Source organism: Sphaeramia orbicularis, chromosome 18 (assembly GCF_902148855.1).
Source record: "Sphaeramia orbicularis chromosome 18, fSphaOr1.1, whole genome shotgun sequence".
NCBI lineage: Eukaryota > Metazoa > Chordata > Actinopteri > Kurtiformes > Apogonidae > Sphaeramia > Sphaeramia orbicularis.
Window position 1 is genome coordinate 32,407,514 of NC_043974.1, and position 17,406 is coordinate 32,424,919.

The window sequence follows — 17,406 nt, forward strand, 5'->3', positions numbered from 1 at the left end:
GTAGTGGATTATGATGTAGAATTATGTTTAACCTCCTGAGACCCAGGAAATGTCGGCAAAGTACAAGCTTTTTTTGTTTTTTTATTAAATAAGTGGCTATATTGGAAACATCATGATGCAACAGTTTTTTCAGATGCAGTTTTTAAAATTTTTATGGAATGTCCTTTGTGGTGGACAGTTTTCTTTTTTTTTTTTTTTTGTATAAGGCTGTGAAACTCTTGTCCAAAAATGTGGACAGAAAACCCATAGCTGGGTCTTAGGAGGATAAGATAATTATTACATTGATTGATATAAACATATTTACATGTTGTGTTAATATAAATTAATATAGTGTGTGCGTTGTAATGAGTTGAATGTTGGGTAGGAATGAATAAGCTTTTGCTTCAACCTACTCAATTTCAAACACATTACGGACATTATATAAACTTATGTATTGATTTGTATTGTACTGCATGTTTGAAATAAAGATTTCATTCATTCATTCAACATGTGCATAAATTCTGTTTATGGAAATACACCTACTGTGATGAATACAAACTGATTGTCTCTATTATAGAAATTAAACTCGGCTTTGATAAAGTACTGACTGTTTCAAGTTCAGAAACATAAAACAGAATTGTGGTATATATATATGTTGTGGGAGAAATCAATTCATTTAAGTATGCAGAATAATACATAGCATGTAAAATGAAATCAGAACACATGATGTCTCTTTCGTTACACCTAAATATAATTACAGTTAAATGATGCATCTGAGCATGATGTTCTTACAATGGGATGAAGTTACAGGTTTTCTACTGGTCTGTCCAACATTCACCCACACTCCATCCAAGCTGTGCAGAGAAATTAAAGGCTGAACTTATCTCTTCAGTTCTCTGTTGTTCTTCCTCCTGTCTTTGTGCTTATGTGGATGCTCTCTTCCAGAGGGGGGGGTTAAGATGTCATCTGTGACCCCCCCCCCATGGCGTCCACACAGCCACACCACATATGACAAACATCCAATTTCCAAAGTGACAGACCATGTAAAAATCTAATTAAACATGATAAATCTACCATGAAATCCAGGCTGTTTAAAAAAAGCAGTATCTCAATCATTATTCATAGTAAAATTAAGTCTGGAAAATAATACCGTAGTTCATTTGCCACAGGAAAACCACCATGCTCTGAGAATAATAACTGGTGTCAAATTAAAAAACAAAACAAAAAAAGTCTGCATGATTATTGGAGAGATTTGCCAAGAAATGTGGTGGCACGGTGCTGCAGCAGAGACAGAATAAAAACCAATTTTCTTTTTTTGGTACATGAGCTAAATTTTCTGCAGAGAACACCAGTTGACAGAATTTTCACTGGGGGGGAGGGGGCGTAAGAACAGTGCTCAGCAACAGCTCAGAGTTCAGCTCGTGGGCTGCAAAACTTATATTTTGATTCAACAAAATCCATATGGTTTCAATTTATGCATTTTTTTTTCTCAGAGAGTACCCCGACTGGAAACAAAAGGGGGGTGCAGTGTGGTTTAGGTGGTTTGTGTGTTTTTTGCGAGGACCAAGGGGGGGTTGATTCAGCTGATTCCTTCATGCCAGAGTGGCATCGGCTGTATGTATTGTCGAGCCGGTTGCTATGGCAACAGCTGTAGAGTAAGGAAATCTTTCTTTCCTCCTGTGCACCCCCTCCCTCCCCTCCCCTCGTCTCCTTCTTCTTTTTCTCTTTCTGACTCTGTCAAATTTCTCCCTCCCTCTCTGCGACTTGTACAGACATGGTTTGTGGAGTTTTGGGTGGGGAATATTCAGGTATGCATTCACACACACACATATTCTGTCTGTGCTGCTGGTGTAGCAGACTTAGGGAACAATGAGTCTCAAAAAGAGACTTTCTTTCAAGAGGACCTGGAACTTCAACACTGTAAGTAAACTGTGGCTGGTTTTGGCCGAGCCTCCTCTTCCTCCTCTGTCTGAAAGTGGGGAGACTCCTTTTGTTCAGTCAGCTGTTTTTCTCATTACTCTCCCCCTTTGTCACTTGTCTTTTCTCCCAATCAGAACAGCTGTTTGAAGCAGCGGGGACTCGGGGTTTGTTTGTTTGCAGGGTGCTAGAATCAGCCTTGACTTGTGTAGAAGTTTAGAAGAGGCTTTTATTTATCTACCTGTGGCGAGTTGATGGGGGCAGCTGACAGGGTACATCTCAGCCTAGAATCTGAAGGCAGAAACATGCCTAAACAAGCCAAGAAAGTTAAAAAAAGAACTGCTTTAAAACACCAAGAACTCACTCTGTGAAAGGTGCAAACGAGTGATCAGTGTGAATGTGGTTTCCTCTTTCAGCCGATTAAACTATGATCAAAGTCTGTTTTTGTGTCGCGGTAGTTCACTTCAGATCAAACACACACATTTGTCTCGGTGTGATCATTTACGTTCCATCAGCATGTGGTGTCTCGAGATGCCAGACTGTGCGGTGTGGGGGCTGTACCCACAGCAAACATGGAAGAGCCTTTTCCAACTGGAACGCCAAATCCCACTCTATTTCAAGCCAGTGATTTGAATTGTGAATTATTTTTTTTTGTCCATTTGTTTGATAACCACCCTACATGTACAGCTTTTATTAGGATCCCAGTGGGTACATGAGATCTTTTAATCCCATGTGAAAGGATCAAAGGGGCTGTAGTTCTCTGTGCCACCCACCCACCCACTTACCCACGGGTGTGTGTGTGTGTGTTTGGGGGGGGCGGGGGGGCAGCTCGTCACCAGAGGTGTCGACACAGGAAGGGAGACTGTGCACGAGAGGTGACGGTATGCCTGGGTCATCACTTCAGCCTTATTGTTGGACTTTGTTTCAAGGAAGCAATTCGGAGTTGAAAACACATAGTGGTGTGTGTGTGTGTGTGTGTGTGTGTGTGGTCTAACCCCTGTGGGCTCATGAATACGTACGCAAACATAACACCCACCAGGGCCAGGTGAAGTCCACCAGGTAGACCTGTGTGATTAGACCAGTTAGTCAATTAATGGACTACAGAGAAGAGATTTGATAAGAATAATCCAAAATTAACTATTCCTACAGTCAGATTAGGCTCTGGTGGATGTTTTGTTTTACTTTCTGCAGTTTACAGAGTATAGTACATGATAAATTAGTTTGATAAAAACATAACAAATAAATGTCACTTGCAGCTTTTGTTGGTAAAAGTAAAAGTTTTGTGTCACTGTTAGAAGCAGGATTTTGTAACATGTCAATCCACCTGATCTCCATCGTGGTTATGAAACTGATGGTGTGTCATCTGCATATTACGTCTGGTTTCAGAAATGAGAAATGACATCAACTGTGTGGGAGTTAGTTACGATAAATATGTGTGTGACTTAAAAGCATATCAAATGTTTACAATGATGTTGAACTCAAAAGAAATCTGTAATTTAATTCAGTATAAAGACCCATTTCATGTCATGCAGGAAAACATGGGAAAACCTTTGTAAAATGTCAGATCAATAGGTGTAAATCCTAAATTGTCACCGAATTCATGCTGACTTATGCATCATACTTTAAATATTATTGTGATTTGGGCATATTTTTGATAAATGTATCACAAAACACTGCCTGAAATGTGATTCACATGTACTTAGAACATCCAAACACCACAGAGAAATACTCAACACCAATATTTACTATTATTTCTTTAAGGACATGATAATAATAATTAATATTTATTTAATTATTCAAGATGTTTTCCACATATGTTTTTAACATTATGTTGAATTGGTTGAGTATTTACTTGCTACTCAATTAGAACATGTCAGGAATAAAATTCTTCTGAGTATCATAACGTCATCAGGTTTTCCCACGTCATTCAAACCTTCACAGAATCATGCTTAAGAACTGTGGTTTTATTGGTAATGAAGTGAAAGATTGAAATTGTTTCTTAAGTAATATTCCCTTTTATTTAAAAAAATGTCTATGTGGTGTTAATGACGTAGGATATTATCTATATTTTCTTTATTATTTTTAGAGAAACAAAAATTTGGAGCCTTGAACTTCTAACTTTGAACTTCAGCTTTTCAGTAATTTCCTCTATAGGTATAGGTATTTCATTTTAAAGAATTGATCTTATATTTCATAGCTACAGATCGCATTTATATAGCCTTTCTTTCAATCCCAGAATCCACTGAAAATTACAATACAAATCAGGAAGTGACAGTCCCTGACATCAGACATTACATACACGTTTCTAGAAATGAGTAATTATTATGACTAACAATTATGATTAATAGGAACACCCACTGTTTTTCATCATGAATACTTGGAAATTCAATACACCAAGAGGTTTGACTCTTATATTTATCCATGCAGAAACAAAACTCTCCATGTTTATCTTTTTTAAGTAATATTGACTCCTGAAGTTCAGTAAATAGACTAATAAAAGTGATTGCCACAGTCTGAGCCTGAAAACCTTTTGTGTGTTCACTACTCAAACTTGCGTCACTGTGTACAATACAATGTCTGTCTTGTACTTTAGAGCGAGCCACAGTCTCAACTGTCGACATAACAGTCTTAACATACAGTATATTTAAGGTTTGTGGTTCAGCTCTTTTTAGATCTAAAAAGGCCCAGGCAGATGGAGTGGGTGTTCTCTCTTTTCTGCCTCTGTTTCAGCTTCGCGATGGGCTCCAACCAACCCACCCGTCATTATTCTATGCATGCTAGCTCATACCACATGAGGGGTGGCTCTTGGGTGTTGACTGCACGGGGGTTGGAGTCAGCAGCCGTAGATTTGTAAAGAGCCTGTGACAGACAATTAGTGGTTTGCTGGCCAGTGTCTGATAGAGCTTTTACATGTGGTCACTCCCAAAATGGAACAAAGTGTCACGTCAGGGCGAGTGATGGCGACCGTGTCCCCGGTGGCCGAAGAGGAAGAAACGGGCTGGTCCGCAATATGTCTGGGCCTGTTCTGCGGCTGATTGATCAGGATGAAAACTACTAATTAAATCACAGCTCACAGCCAATTTAGCAATTATCCCAAGAATAAAGTCAGGCTGGGAAAAAAAAAAAAACATTGCTTAATTTCACTTTTGGAAAACAGACTCTCCAGAGACCATCTTTTTTTTGTTCAATTGTGCTGCTCTTTAATATCTCCAATCCAGCATTATAAATTGTACAAACAGCTCACAGTAAAGCACTGCTCTCGCAATAAGTGTCTTGTTTAGACGTATTATCAGCCTTGGATATTCACACTTTGAAGTGGCAGCGCAGAAAAACGCTCCTCTGGAAATAGTCTCCCCATTCGAGAGAAATCCTCCAACGCACTGATTTTTCAAGTGTTCTTGGATCAAGCCCTAAGATGCGCCTCTCATGTCCTCCCATGCATCGAAATATATTTGTAACAACGGCTTCACAGTTTGTTCTTTAAATCACTCTTTATTAGCCCAACAAAAATTGCAGATAATGGGGTTATAGAGTCTTGCTGGTTGTAAATTGCCAAGTAAATATTCTTAATAAGATTAGACTTGGTTGTTTTACTTGCATATTATACTTTGACTGAAATTGCACCCAATTAAGGAAAGTTGAGAGATTTCCAAGCCTGCATGTGGAGCTTCTGCTGCTTGACTTTTTTTTTATTATTATTCATGTGTATTTACGCACTCATTGGCTGGATTAGCACATAAGAGGAGGACCATCAGGACCAGTGACAGGCCTTGATGAGCGTTGATCGTTGTGACTGCATGAATCTGGAATGCACTGATTCAGATCCTCTAAAACCAAGGGTGGGTCCCAGACTGGTGTGGAGGTGTGAACAGCTGTGTGAGTGTGTGTGTGGTAGGGGCCAAGGGGTTCCCACCCACTCCTGAATTAATGGCCTTCTGTAAAGGACTATAAGATCCAGCCCCCTTTCCAAGTAGCTCAAACACTATCAGAGACAAACCACAAAGACACACACCTCAGAGCAGCTGGTGGGATGCCTGAAGAGACGCTGCTATCAGAACAGCCCCCAGTGTCATGTTTTACCACAGGAGGTCATGAGGGCAGCCTCTCACTCATGTCTCTCTTTGTTCTCTTTCAGTCTGCTGCTTCTTCAGACGGTGGTGAGTACCATTCCTTTATTTCTGACCCTTAACACAACAACATTCTTTAACCTGTTAAGCATCTGCCAGGTCAAAGTTTGACCTGTTTGAGGGTTGCGATTGAACGGATGTAGCTGAACTTGTGCGAAAATGTAGAAATGAAGTTGAACCCTAAGATGGTGGATGTTAAAAGGTTAAAAAAAAAAAACAAGAAAATTGAATGAAATACCATCATGTGTTTCTGTTTTTAATCTGTCCCTTGTTTGTTTTATTTCTCCCCCTCTCGTCCTCCCTAAACACACAACTTTGGTCAATAAAATACTCTAATGAAAGGATTATTCTAGTGGACATGATGCATTCACTGTAGGCAGTGTGCCTTGTTAACAAAGCCTGTTTGTCGAGCGTGTTGTGGGTTACAGTCTGGGTTACTTTGTGTGCTGTCTGGTCTCTCTTTCCGAGCCGTTTTAATAACATTTGCTAACAGGGTCTGACCGCGGCTTTCACTGAGGATGTGGCTCTGACAGGCAGGGCTATTTGCTTTCCAAAGCTGTCTTATTAAGTGAACAGCGCCCAATGTGGCAAACACCGATCCCAAAGCCGCAGTCTTAGTACATTAAACAAAGTTTATGTAAATAGCTGTACGGCAAATGAGCTAAAATATCACAGGCAGATGGGTCACTTGAACATATTGTTTCCAAAAAAAAATTCAACCTTTCCTTAAATTGTTAGAGTTAATATATAGTCATGAGTCATATGGACTAATTGCCAAGAAACAGGGATATACTGTATGTTTTAAAGGTCACATACATCCTGCATTAGTCATCTGAATGTCTCCACTGATGTCACACACTATTTACAGTGCTTTTATTTCACAACACAGATGACCTGCACCTATTTGTAAATCCTGCCTATGAGTGCAGGCGTATTAAAAAGGATGATGCTGAGTAATGCTGTACCTTAACTGACCTAGATCAGGTTTTATTTTCTGTAAATAAATAAATAAAATAATAATAACAACCCATGTAGAAAAGCTAACTACATGACTTTCCCCAAAATGAATGGTTGTAGTAGTTTCAGAGTTTTGTCTATGAACCGTTATCAGCTCTAGCTTTTCCAAATCCTTGTATACATACGTAATAATGATGATAGATCTATCCAAATCCATCATATCAGAAAAGTAATAAAGTGTTTGTTCATCATCAGGACATAAAGGAGAAAAATTAACCAAACAACAAGGCATTAATAAGAGTTTTAGCTAACAAAGTAAGCAAAATAAAGAGAAAAGAAGTAATTGTCTTAGGAAAAAATGCAAAATTTAACCTGATGTTAGCGGTTGGAAATAATGTAGAAAGAGTTTAACAGAACTTACTTGATAATGTTAAAAAGGAAAACCCTGCTGCTTGTGAGCTCTGGTTACCCATGCCGACCAATCGACCCACCACAGAATGACAACAGCTATGTATTTGTAAAAAATCCCACTGTGAGGCTTTTGTTTTGACTGTGTACGCCTTGTTTTGTCAGCTCTGAAGTGGCCATCTGCTGCAGTGATAGCAGGTACTGTGAACAGCCGATAGCCCACTGTAGTCCAACACAAGTACTGCTCTAGGTGTCCTGCTGTGTCCCTTTATTTAGCTCCCTCTTCTGTTTTTATTCCTCTTTTACCCACCAACTGACCTAGACTTCGTTGTCTATGAGAGATACAAGCAGAGCTAACAGATTTGTTAGCGCTACGCTCCACTGTACTCTCATAAAACACATGTTGACCTTTGACATTCACATATTGTGTGCTATGCAAAGGTTACAGCGTACCATTAGCTCTCCACTGACCTTTATCCTGTAGTCTAATTCATTTTGTGTTTGTAATTTTGTCAGTGCGCGGATAAAGCACATTTCACCGATGTGTCTGGATAGTGTCAGAATAAGCAATTCCCTTGAACCTCAACACGATAAATACTGTCATTAAACTGCTCTTAGATGTGTCTCATCTCTTCCACCATAGTTTCTTTATAATAAAAATATCCTCTTAAACAGAGCTGCGCAACACAGCCCAAAGTTTTCTCATAACCTCTAGGCAGTTCTGTCTGTGTTGCCATGGTAATGCACACAACACTTGCTGTACATCCACATAATCAGAGAAACGTCAGCTAAAAGCTCAACAAAACCAGTTTTCGAAAAACAGAACACAACTCAAACAGCAACCACTTAAATGAACAAATATCTAAAACAAGCTAACAGGCGGAGATCAGTTTATGTCCTGAATAATTTAGTAAAACAACAAACCAATGAGACGAACTTTGCAGCGCTAAGATAACACCAAGCAGATCCGTGAGTACAAGGATTATTTCTCTACTGATAAAACACACTGAACGAGATAAAGAAGAGCAAAAATAAAGGTTACATCATGACGCATTGATTTCATTTTCTGATCCTAACTTCACTTTTTATGAATGAATCAGCTAATCCATTGTTTTGCATTACATTGAAATGATTCCAACTGGAAACACATGGCCCAGGGTTAACAGGTCAATAAATATGTTAATGTCACTCACCTAGTGTTGTCAGGTTTAAAGGCTAATTAAAAAAAAAAAAAAAACTCATTTTGAGTGAAAGATGAAGAAACCAGATGCTTATTGTGGTTTTGGCTTCTTGACAAACACAAACCAATCACAAAGACAAGACATGAACAGATATAATAAGAACTGTTGTTACTGTTTGATCATGCAGCTCCTCTTAAACGGAAGCCTTTTAGGTGAACTACCTCTGTGTATGTTGTTTACTTGTTTGCATTTTTACCAAATGTCATAGACATGTTTGTTTTTTTTGTTACTGCACAAGGTGGTATGTTCATACAAAATACATTTATTACCCAAATTTCCAACATTCCTTTGGCAAAGCGTACTAAATATTTATAAAAGATGTTCACAAAAATGCCCGAAACCAGTGGAATATTTAAAAGATCAAACAGGCCCACCGGAGGATGACTCTAACCTTCCCTCTGGCTAAATTTACCCTTTTAGCATTAAAGCATTGCTCTCTTTCCTCCAGATTATGGCGGAGTCCAGTTGCAGGGATGCTGCAGCCAGAGCAGCCTGAACAGCAATGGCAGTCTTCCAGGAGTAGGAAGTCATCGAGGACTTCAAGAGCAGCGCGTGGCCAGCTGGGCTGCCTGCTTTGAGCATCTTCTCCAGGATCCTGTTGGCGTGCGCTACTTCTCGGTAAGATGGGGGGAACAAAGTTGATTAAATTCCCTCAGAAGTTAGAGCTGGAGAGAAAACAAACAGCTATGAAGTCTATTAGAGTTAGGATTTAGATGTGTGAGCACCAGGATGTGATGCTGTTCAGATCTCATATTTCCTGGTTCTTATTTGATCCTTATTTGGTCCTGATTTTCCAGGGTTTTACCTGGTTTAGAGTATGGCAGAAATGGCTACATTCTATTCTATGTTCAGTTCAGTTTCAGTTTATTTCGAATATGCAACAAAACAAACAAAATAATCCTACTGTAGCACCTAGAAACCATGAAAACTTATACATATACATGAAAACAACATTTGACTTCATTCGCATATTCAAAAAGGAGTGGGAGGAATGTCACTAGTTGCTTGTTTTAGAAGATAAAATCAAAGTATAATTGCTGGATTTACTCTTATTTATCGAACAAGAAGTGTGTTACTGATTATCCTATTGGTGTAGAAAAACAGGAACTTTTGTTGGAAGTCTGGAAGAAAAAAGGAATCACTGTGGTAAAACCTTTGGCACCCTACAAGAAAGTTTAGATTAAAAGCTTCCTTATACACCAGTAAAGTAATATTCCTATTTGCTGAAAACAAAATTACATTGCCATCAAATCAGCGTAATGTCCTGACTGTACCTTGTTAGGATGTTATTTTCTGTGAAGACTCTTGTACAGTGAAAACACTCAGCTTCCACTTCAAGTCATGGATTTTCTTTGAAAAAATCCTTTGAAAACTTACATTAGTTTCCTTAGAGACTGCAAAATCCTCTGTGACAAAATAATGATAATTCAGCATATATCATTTTCTTTTATGCAAATGTGAAGAAAAAATCTTGGAAAAGACACAGGAAATGGTTGTTTTGTAAATGCATTAAAAATGAGCTGTATTTAAATGAATGAGAGCAAAAAGATCATGTTGAAGGGCTGTTTTAATGAATTTCTACGGAAAATCACAGGTTGTCTAGCAATTATTTCCATAGCTGTATGTATATTAATCTCCTGAAGGACATGTACATTTCCTCACAACCCTTACTTTTTTTTATAGTAAAGTATTCATTCATTGCAGATAAAAAAAAAGTTCTATTATTTCGTGGTTTAATATTATTTTTGAAAGTAGCTAATTTTTTATGCTTTTCACTGGCTGATATATTATATTATATGGTTTTATAGGCACTTGTGTTTTGTTGACTTCAAGGTTTTCTGTCTATGTGAAACATATTAAGCCTGTTTTCCTCCTCTGAAGCTATATTTAATCAGTCAGTTTTAAACAAGACCAAAAAACTGAACAATGTAATAGAACTATACTAATACTAGCACAAACTCCAACCAAGGAATTTATATTTAGCTATTAAATGTGTCTCAGCATCAGCTAATTATTATCATATTAGATACAATAATTATTATCCTTAGGGTTTCCGGGATTTTTAGTACAAATTTCAACCTAATAAACAACTGCGAGACTTACAATGAACATACACATGGCAAAAAAAAGGCAAAAATCTGATGTCTTGAGTACAGTTGTGGTGCCATGAACTTAATAGAGGTTTACACTTTAAAGAAAATCCATGATATGAACCAGGTGAGTTTTATATTGGTTTTACTATCAGGGTTTGTACGTGTGCTTGAAATCCTTGAAAAAGCTTGAATTTCAGTATTGTGTTTTCTAGGTCTGAAAAGTGCTTGGATTTTAGTTTAAGTGCTTGTAAATATAACTATGTGATTTATTTATTTATTAATTTTTAATATTTACTCTGCCAGGTTAGATGCCAACCCAAAGCTACTTACAGAGAGGTGATACATTTTGAAAAATAAAACTTTATGTCAAAAAAGAAAATTAGCTCCAGGTACATGTTTATCTTAGTCTTTGGCTCGGTGCGAGTGTGCTTGTAGAACACAAAGTGGCTTCCCTTTTTTTTTGGGCAAAACTTTGTGTTCTCCTTTAATTTCTAAACTTTTTGGTATTATGAAACGTAACTTATGATATTTATAGCATAATACAATATACATCATTGTGATAAAAAGCAAAAAATATCATCATGATTATATGTATTTTTTAAGGTGCTGTGCTGGAAAATTTTGAAAATAACCCTTAAAAGTGCTTGAATTTGACCTTGAAAAATGTGTAGGAACCCTGGAGCCAATATGAAAACAATTTAGTATCAGTTTTAAATACTTTGCCATGTTACATCATATATTTTATAGTCTTTATGTATGAAAGTTTTTTAACAAATACAAAAACAAAAAAAACAGAACAAACTGGTCACAAGGTCAAGGGGTTACAAAGCTCCCATTGTTTTGGCAAACAACACAACTTTTACACTTAATGGTTTATGTTAGGTTTCACAGGTTATGTAAAGGTGCCATTTTTCCCAACGTTCTTCACCCAGTTCTTTCTGCAGTCATATTGTGTAGGTCATCTGTTCTAGTAAATGGAGATGTTTTAAAATATTGGTAAAGACAGTCATCAGTGGACATTCTCTCTTAAGCCAGTATTTAGTAATGGTCTTTTTACTCACTGCCAGCAAGACCTTGAGGAGGTAAGCGTCATTCTTACTAAGACCATCAGGTTCATGGCCAGGAAAGAGGAAGGTGAATGATGTGCTGATTTTAAAACCCAAAACTTTAGAGATGATTTTAGATACTTCCTTCCAGTACGTCTGGATAGAGGGGCAGGGCCAGAAAACATGGGCGTGATCCACCATTGTTCCTCCACATTCTCTCCAGCAACACTGCAGAGTGCCGGTTTGTTTGGCCTTCTGTTTTGGAGTAATAAAAAAAAAGCATATCAGGTTTTTCCAACAAAAGTCCCTCCATGTCCAAGAATTAGTGGAGGACAACTGAGTTTTCAAGGCACTTAGCCATACATCATCAGTTATTTCAATGTCCAGTTCTTTATGTTACACCATATTAAGAACGTGCAGTATCTTGGTCACTAGTATGCAGTGTAGACAAAACTGGCTTTACTCTGAGTGAACAGATGACTTAACAAACCCAAACTGTGAACAGAGAGGAAACAGTTCAGATCCAGTTCTCGATACTCATCCGTAGTGAGTACAATCATCTCATCTGTGTTCCAATGTGGGCAGCTTCCACAAAAGATGTCTTTGAATTTAGCCCACGACACCTTCAGAAGTTTCAGCGTCCCAGAACCACCTCCCTCCTCACCTACTCTCCACACTGATCAGAGCCGCACTTGCCCACACTATCCCGCGCCCACACTTGACTAAATTTTCTCTTCACAACATTACACCCAATAATTTCTCTCCTTATTACTGCTCTTGACGATAACGGCGACAGAACTGGAGAGAGGAGAAAGTTTGAGATCACGTAGAAACTCCTGTGCCATCTTTCTCCGCAGGAATTTCTCAAGAAAGAATTCAGTGAAGAGAATATCTTGTTCTGGCAGGCCTGTGAATGCTTCAGTCATGTCCCTGCAACGGATAAAAAGCAGGTAAGTCCATGGTCTGCACTTTACAGTCAGTGATTTAGTGTTGTGTCATAAGCTGTGGTCCACTGTGAATCATCATCATCGCATGAGCACTTGTTACCCACTGGAAAATCCAGTTCTTAAATACACCAGTTGAATCACATTTATCTCTTTAAGCTGTGGTTTGTGACTATTTTGGCTTATATTCCCATAAAAGAAAATTACATATCAATAGCCCTGTTTCCATAAATGTGTTTTATGTGCATTTTGTGGTATCAGAGAACTTTTACTGAATGGCAGAATCTGAAAAAAACTTATGATGCATTTTGTGGAGTTGGGATAAGTTCTGACGTAGCAGATATTCCCATAAAGCACTGAAATAATGGCTGGTAGTTCAACATAAGTGTGGACTGACAAGGACAAAACTACTTCTAATCCAGTTTAGATGGTAAATCGTAACAGAATTCTTTACTTATTTCTACTCTTTTTATTACAGTCATATGTAATGTAACCTACAGCGCCTCATTCTGACAATACTTGGTATTATGTACTAGCTTATTCGCACCAAATTCCTTTAACAAAATGCACATAAATTCTTTTCTGCCACTTTTCAGTAGCTGAAATGTTCATGACAAGTCATAGTATCACAGCTAATGATGAATGGTTTCAATGGAATATTTTAGATGCCTCCAATAAAGAACCTGATACAGGGTAAAAACAAAACTAAGCACAATTTTCTAATCAGATGTGGCCAAAAATGGTATCATGCTGTTTTTTTTTCTTATCAGTCAAAATGGATAATTATCACAATAAATGTCAAATTATTCTTTCGGCCGTGTGTGTTCTGTTCTGTTTGGCCATTCATCAAAGGTATTTTCTCCTTGTAATCATAGAAAACACAATTAAATGGAGCCTGAGTTTTTTTTATTTACAGAGATGAAAATAACATGAAAGATGGTTATTTGTTGTTGATATTTCAGAACCTAGAGGTTTAACATCCAAAATGACTAGAACAATAAAATCTTAACATTCGAAATGTTTTATAAGTGTTTTGCCAAGAAAATGACCAAAATAAACCCCTGACAAAAGAAAAATGTTCATCATGTACATTATCCCTCAGCCCTATTTACAATTTTCTTCAAGTTGTCCTCAAAAGTCACCCTCAACTTCTTCATTTCCTGCAGCTGTCTCAGAGAGCCGGAGAGATCTACAACAACTTCCTGTCCAGCAAGGCCACCATGCCGGTCAACATTGACAGCCAAGCCCAGCTGGCTGACGACGTCCTCACCTCCCCACGACCTGACATGTTTAAGACCCAGCAGCTACAGGTGACACTGCGTTTCCTCGATTCACAATTTTCTACAATATATGCACAGATCAGGACATTATTCCAGGCAGTTTTAATTGTTAGGGAAGGTTTGCACGCATTTAGCCTTTAGTCGCTTTGCACAAGCATATTGCGATTGTTTTTTTTCTGGAGGCCATCTGGGTTTGTTTACGAATGGGCTGTGAAGCTTTACCAGAGAGATAAACACAAACTGGCGTACACCCACTGGAAATCTAGTGCATACAGTACACATAGACATGCAGTCAGAGAGCTGTATATTTTTTAAACTCGCACATGAGCGTGATACAATGTTCACTGTTGAGACACCTGTCATAACATCAGCTGTAACCATATGTTAACACCAGTAGTTCCGTGCTCTTCCTCCTAGTCTTTGTTTCTTCTCTCCTTCATTTTCCTCCCAGCGCCTTGTATTTTTCACCTCTTCCTCTCTCCTTTTGCCCTCTGTTTTTTACCGCTTGTTTACTCAAAAAAAAAAAAAAAACCAAAAAAAAAAAAAAAAAAAAAAAAAAAAAAAAAAAAAAAAAAAATATATATATATATATATATATATATATATATATATATATATATATATATATATATATATATATATATATATATATCGCCACCCTTTTCTCCACGTCTGCAGATCTTCAACCTGATGAAGTTTGACAGCTACTCACGATTCCTCAAGTCCTCGCTTTTCCAGGAGTGTATGCGGGCTGAGGTGGACGGTCTGCCCCTGCCGGACCCTTACCAGATCCCCTGTAGTCCTGCACCCTCCAAGCACAGCGCCAGCTCCGACCGCTCCACCCTTTCCACTCCCAAAAAGGTAGCGTTTAGACTGCATTCAGCAGACCAGTTAGAGCAGGGGTGTCAAACATAGGGCCTGAGGGCCAAAATTGGCAGGATGAATTCATGGTCTTAACAGTCATGGATGTTTAACTCACTTTAACTCGGGGGCCCAATTTGATCTCTAAACAAAAGAACAGCATAATCAAAAAATAATAAAAGAACTCCAAATTTTCTTTTTGGTTTAATGTGAAAAAACTAAAACTACATTATGGAAATGTTTACATTTACAGACTATCCTTTCACAATAAAATGTGAATAACACGAACAAATATGAACAACCTGAAAAGTCTTTAGAAATGTAAGTGCAATTTTAACAATATTATGTCTGTTACTAAATGTTTTGTGTGTTTTTAGATCCACTGTAATCTGTAAGTTGTGCTGATAATAAAATTGCATTTATTTTTCTCACCAAATTTCAGGTTGTACATGGTTGCCCCGGTTATTCACATTTTCATTATGTAATTTCCCTTTTTTAACATTAAAACTAAGACAAAAATGTAGATTATTATTTATAGAATATTATTTTACTGGAATTTGAACTGGGCTGAATATGGCCCCTGAACTGAAATAAGTTTGATACCCCTGGTCTAAACATTCCAACCAAGTTTATAAAATGTATAAAAGATGAAATCAAGAAATGGTAATGGAGTGTTAGTTACATTTGCATATTTATTAGCTTCCTGTAAATTTGCTTCAATTGGTTGACTCCACCTCTGGAGCAGTGATGTATATTTGGTGGTCCAGCCCACTTGAGATAACATTGAGCAGTGTGTGGCCACTGAACTAAATTGAGTTTGACACCCTTCGGTTAGAGATACGCTGATTAGTTTGATGGCTAAATGTTTTTCTGACCCTCAGGAAACCAGAAAGCAGAGGTCAGGGCGGTCACTGAATGAGGACAGCAGGGATGAGAGCGCCGATAAGAAACGTGGCTTCTTCTCATGGTCCCGTAACAGGAGCTTTGGGAAGGGTCCGAAGAAGAAGGACATTGGAGACATTAACCTCGGTCAGAATCTCATATTCACTAGAGTGTCTTTAACAAACCACATCGACAAGGCTGTACAAAGATCTCTACTGTTTGGATCTTTTGTAACACACAAACTTGCTGGAAGTGTCCTTGAACAAGACACAAACTCACTGCCAACTCCAGCGTAGCCATGAGCTACATGCAGGGGAGGCATGTTGAAACACAGCTGCCCTGCATGGATCAAATTCTTATTACACACACTCCTACAGGATATCAGCACAAACTGAACATCCACAAAGCTTCAGTGCTGTTCAAGCTGATAAAATTATATATTATGCATACATCACTATTTTTAAGTTATTTAGTCTAATCTAATGTATTCCAAAAAAAAAAAAAGGGGACGTGGCCTCCTTAAATCCCCATATTAGTTTGTACATTGTTGTTTTGGAACTACAAGTGAACATATTTGGGTATGAAGGTGGAGTTGAGGAAGAGTGAGGGGTTAAAGAGTGAAACGTGGCCAAGCTAATAAGTGCACTCCTGAACACTACTACTGTCAACCACTTGCTAAATAGTAATACATGTTTAATAGCATTATTTACCATTAGCAGATGAGCTGACAGATCACATCATGCAGTACCATAAATGATAGGTTAGATGTACGGCGTAGTAGTCCTCGATAGACGAAGCCCAAAATGTGTTGATTTTCCCCCAGTGGCCGGTTTCTGTATAGATCTCAATCCTGCCACATTCATATTATTCAAAGCACACACACAATAAATGAATCCTAATGCTGATTTTGTTTTTTAAGCAGCTTTATTCACATAAGATTTATGTTCAAATCATCATCTTTTTCATTAATTAGTTTTAATGATTGATTTAATGTCATGAAATGGGTGACTGACAGCTGTAGCATCCAGTTTAGGCCCTGAATCGATAAAGTACACGAATGCAAACCAATCAGGTGAAATTGTGTCAATCAGGTAATATATTAGCTCCTATTACTGTGGGAATTTGCTTAATTTTTACACACTGGGAGGAAGTGGCGTTATGGTTTCCACCTTTGTATATACAGGGTGGGGAAGCAGAATTTACAATGAATATTTAGTTGTTTTTTCTCAGCAGGCACTACGTCAATTGTTTTGAAACCAAACATATATTGATGTCATAATCATACCTAACACTATTATCCATACCTTTTCAGAAACTTTTGCCCATATGATTAATCAGGAAAGCAAACGTCAAAGAGTGTGTGATTTGCTGAATGCACTCGTCACACCAAAGGAGATTTCAAAAATAGTTGGAGTGTCCATAAAGACTGTTTCTAATGTAAAGAAGAGAATGACTATGAGCAAAACTATTACGAGAAAGTCTGGAAGTGGAGGAAGCAACAAAAAACGTACCAAAGCTTTTATTAAAGCTCTCAAATCCAAAATCCTAAAGGATCCAACCAAATCCATGAGAAAAATGGCAATTTAACTTGAGGTAGACAACAAGACCGTTAGAAATGCAGTAAAATATGATTTGAAGATTTAAATTCTCATGACTTTCAATAAACTAATT

General features: G+C 37.9%; 1 protein-coding gene across 2 annotated transcripts in view; it reads left to right on the forward strand.

Annotated features, from left to right (window-relative positions):
• The window catches only part of rgs12a (regulator of G protein signaling 12a), a 71,417-nt gene that overhangs the window by 23,723 nt on the left and 30,288 nt on the right, over positions 1-17,406 (forward strand). The window contains exons 4-10 of one of the 2 annotated variants that reach the window (XM_030162470.1): positions 6,032-6,053; positions 7,554-7,586; positions 9,078-9,247; positions 12,626-12,718; positions 13,879-14,022; positions 14,671-14,853; positions 15,735-15,882. In XM_030162470.1, coding sequence (XP_030018330.1) covers positions 6,032-6,053; positions 7,554-7,586; positions 9,078-9,247; positions 12,626-12,718; positions 13,879-14,022; positions 14,671-14,853; positions 15,735-15,882 — 793 coding nt within the window. The remainder of the gene's footprint in view (positions 1-6,031; positions 6,054-7,553; positions 7,587-9,077; positions 9,248-12,625; positions 12,719-13,878; positions 14,023-14,670; positions 14,854-15,734; positions 15,883-17,406) is intronic. The other variant, XM_030162471.1, reaches the window with a different exon arrangement.